This window comes from Meles meles, chromosome 3, assembly GCF_922984935.1.
Source record: "Meles meles chromosome 3, mMelMel3.1 paternal haplotype, whole genome shotgun sequence".
Taxonomy (NCBI): Eukaryota; Metazoa; Chordata; class Mammalia; order Carnivora; family Mustelidae; genus Meles; species Meles meles.
The window spans coordinates 32,017,610-32,019,826 of NC_060068.1; the positions used below are offsets into that span (position 1 = coordinate 32,017,610).

The 2,217-nt window shown below is 47.9% G+C and overlaps 1 protein-coding gene across 1 annotated transcript; it reads right to left on the reverse strand.

Moving 5' to 3' along the window:
- Positions 1-382: 382 nt before the first annotated feature.
- Positions 383-1,315, reverse strand: LOC123939204 (olfactory receptor 2M5-like). The gene has a single exon (XM_046001135.1). It carries the CDS (start codon positions 1,313-1,315, stop codon positions 383-385), a length of 933 nt encoding a protein of 310 aa, XP_045857091.1.
- Positions 1,316-2,217: the final 902 nt, after the last annotated feature.

Consider the following 2,217-nt stretch of genomic DNA (forward strand, 5'->3'; position numbering starts at 1 on the left):
ACCCTAACATCATGTACCACATTCAGTGCACAAATGAGTTCTGAATTGGTTCCCCCTCCTCACTTACCTTCAACAGACAACTCAGAATAAAGACTTCCCCTGTCAATCCTAGGAAGAAGGTAACTAATACATCCATGGGCCTTCATTCCATGAAAATTGTGGTGCTCAATGTGGGGAAAAATTCATTAGGCAGCTGGCCATGTACCATCTGTTACCCTGACATCTTCCATTCAAATGGTTTTTGATTACTCAGCTCACAGCCTTGCCCCAACCAGCCAGAGAGGTCCAATGAGTACAGAGGACGAAGAGGAGCCACAAGAGAGCTTGAGCTTGCAGAGGAAGAGTCAGACCAACACAGGAAGCCTCAGAACGGCAGGCATGCCTACACTCCCCATCTCTCCAGCACCTTCCTCAGGGCCCTCGTTACCTCCCTGTTCCTCAGGCTGTAAATGAGTGGGTTGAGCATTGGAGTGAGGATGGTGTAGAAGATGGAGGTGGCTCGGTCTCCCATTGGTGTCCTACTGGAGGCCCGCTGCATGTAGCTAAACATGGCTCCTCCATAATATAGGCCCACCACAGCCAGGTGGGAGGAGCAAGTGGTCAGAGCCTTCTGCTTGCCCTCTGTGGAGGGCATCCTAATGACAGCTGTGAGGACCCGGGTATAGGAAGCCACAATGACCACAAGGGGCAACAGCAGCATGACCACACAGCAAGCATAGATGAGATCCTCAAAGAGTGAGGTGTCCGCACAGGAGAGACGCAGCAGGGCAGGGACCTCACAGAAGAAGTGATCCACCTCCAGAGAGCCACAGTAGGGGAAACTGAAGACAACGCCCACGTCAATCACACTGTCAGACACCCCAACCATCCAGGATGCCAGGGTCAGCAGAGAGCAAGCCTTCCAGTTCATGAGGACAGGATACCGCAGTGGGTGGCAGACTGCCACATACCGGTCATAGGCCATGACTGCCAAGAGGAAGCATTCTGCTCCTGTTACCATGACCACTAGGAAGATCTGAGTGGCACAGGCACCCCAAGAGATGGACTTATGGCCTGACAGAAGGTTGGCTGCCATCTTGGGTACCACTGTGCTCATCACGATCAGGTCCATGACGGAGAGCTGGCTAAGGAAAAAGTACATCGGGGTGTGCAGGTGTCTGTTGGCCTGGATGAGCAGGAGGAAGAAGATGTTGCCAAGGAGTGCCACAGCAGAGGCCAGAAGGACAAGGGAAAAAAGGAATAAATCATATGTTGAGTAGCTGAACAGGCCCAAAAGGATGAGGTCAGAGAGGGAGGTGTGGTTCCAGAGCTCCATGCCCAAGACCCTAAGAAAAACAAAGGAAAAAAGAAATGAAACTACTAACCTGGCATCTCCAAATACCCACCTCCTGTTTCTTCTAAAAGACAGAGCCCAACCCTCTGACATGGACCCACCCTTTCCTCGTGCAGTGAAAAATCTTTTTCTTTTTCAGCAGCCTTCAGAAAGTTATCAGCATGATTTGATCCTTACTTCTCTAAAACCTCAGGGAGCCAGAGAATGCAAGGGATAGAGAGACAGAGCTTAATTCATAGGTGAGTAGCTGTAGAAGTAGGACAAAGATTTAAGGGGGGGGGGAAGTACTGGGGGACAAGAAGGTGAAAGGAGGAGAGAAAGGGGGTGACAGGTGTAAGGACAAATGCAAATTTAAAAAAAGAGAAGTTACTCTCCTCCCTCTTCCCAGAGCATTTGCTTTAGAAAACTTAGCATTGTAAGCTCCTTGTTGCTTCTAGGTGTTTAAACCTTTTAAAAGCCATGTAAGGTTTTTGCCAGTGCTCTGACCCAGGAATGTCTTTCTCAAGGACCTAGGATCCATCCCTTTAAAATGTAATCATCAGGAAAGGTAGCACCCCTATCTCAGGCTCTGTGGCAGAGGAGGACCCTAACTTCAATAGAGACTTTGCTGTAAGAGTCAAAACTATCTCTTATCATAAACTGTGTGAAGGCTTTTCCCCCCTTTGGATAAAGCCAATTAACTAACATAGATTGCTGCCCCCATTACCTGTTGAATGAACAGAGTGTGACAATGGTACCATCAAGTCCTCTTATTTGAAGATTAATTCTTGTTTTCTGAAAAGCATATATGTAATAGGTTGTCACTGTCTTGAGTATAAAAGGGTGAGATTCCTGCTGTGATGCACCTCATCTCCTGGTTTAATACTTGTTCAAAAATAAAACTA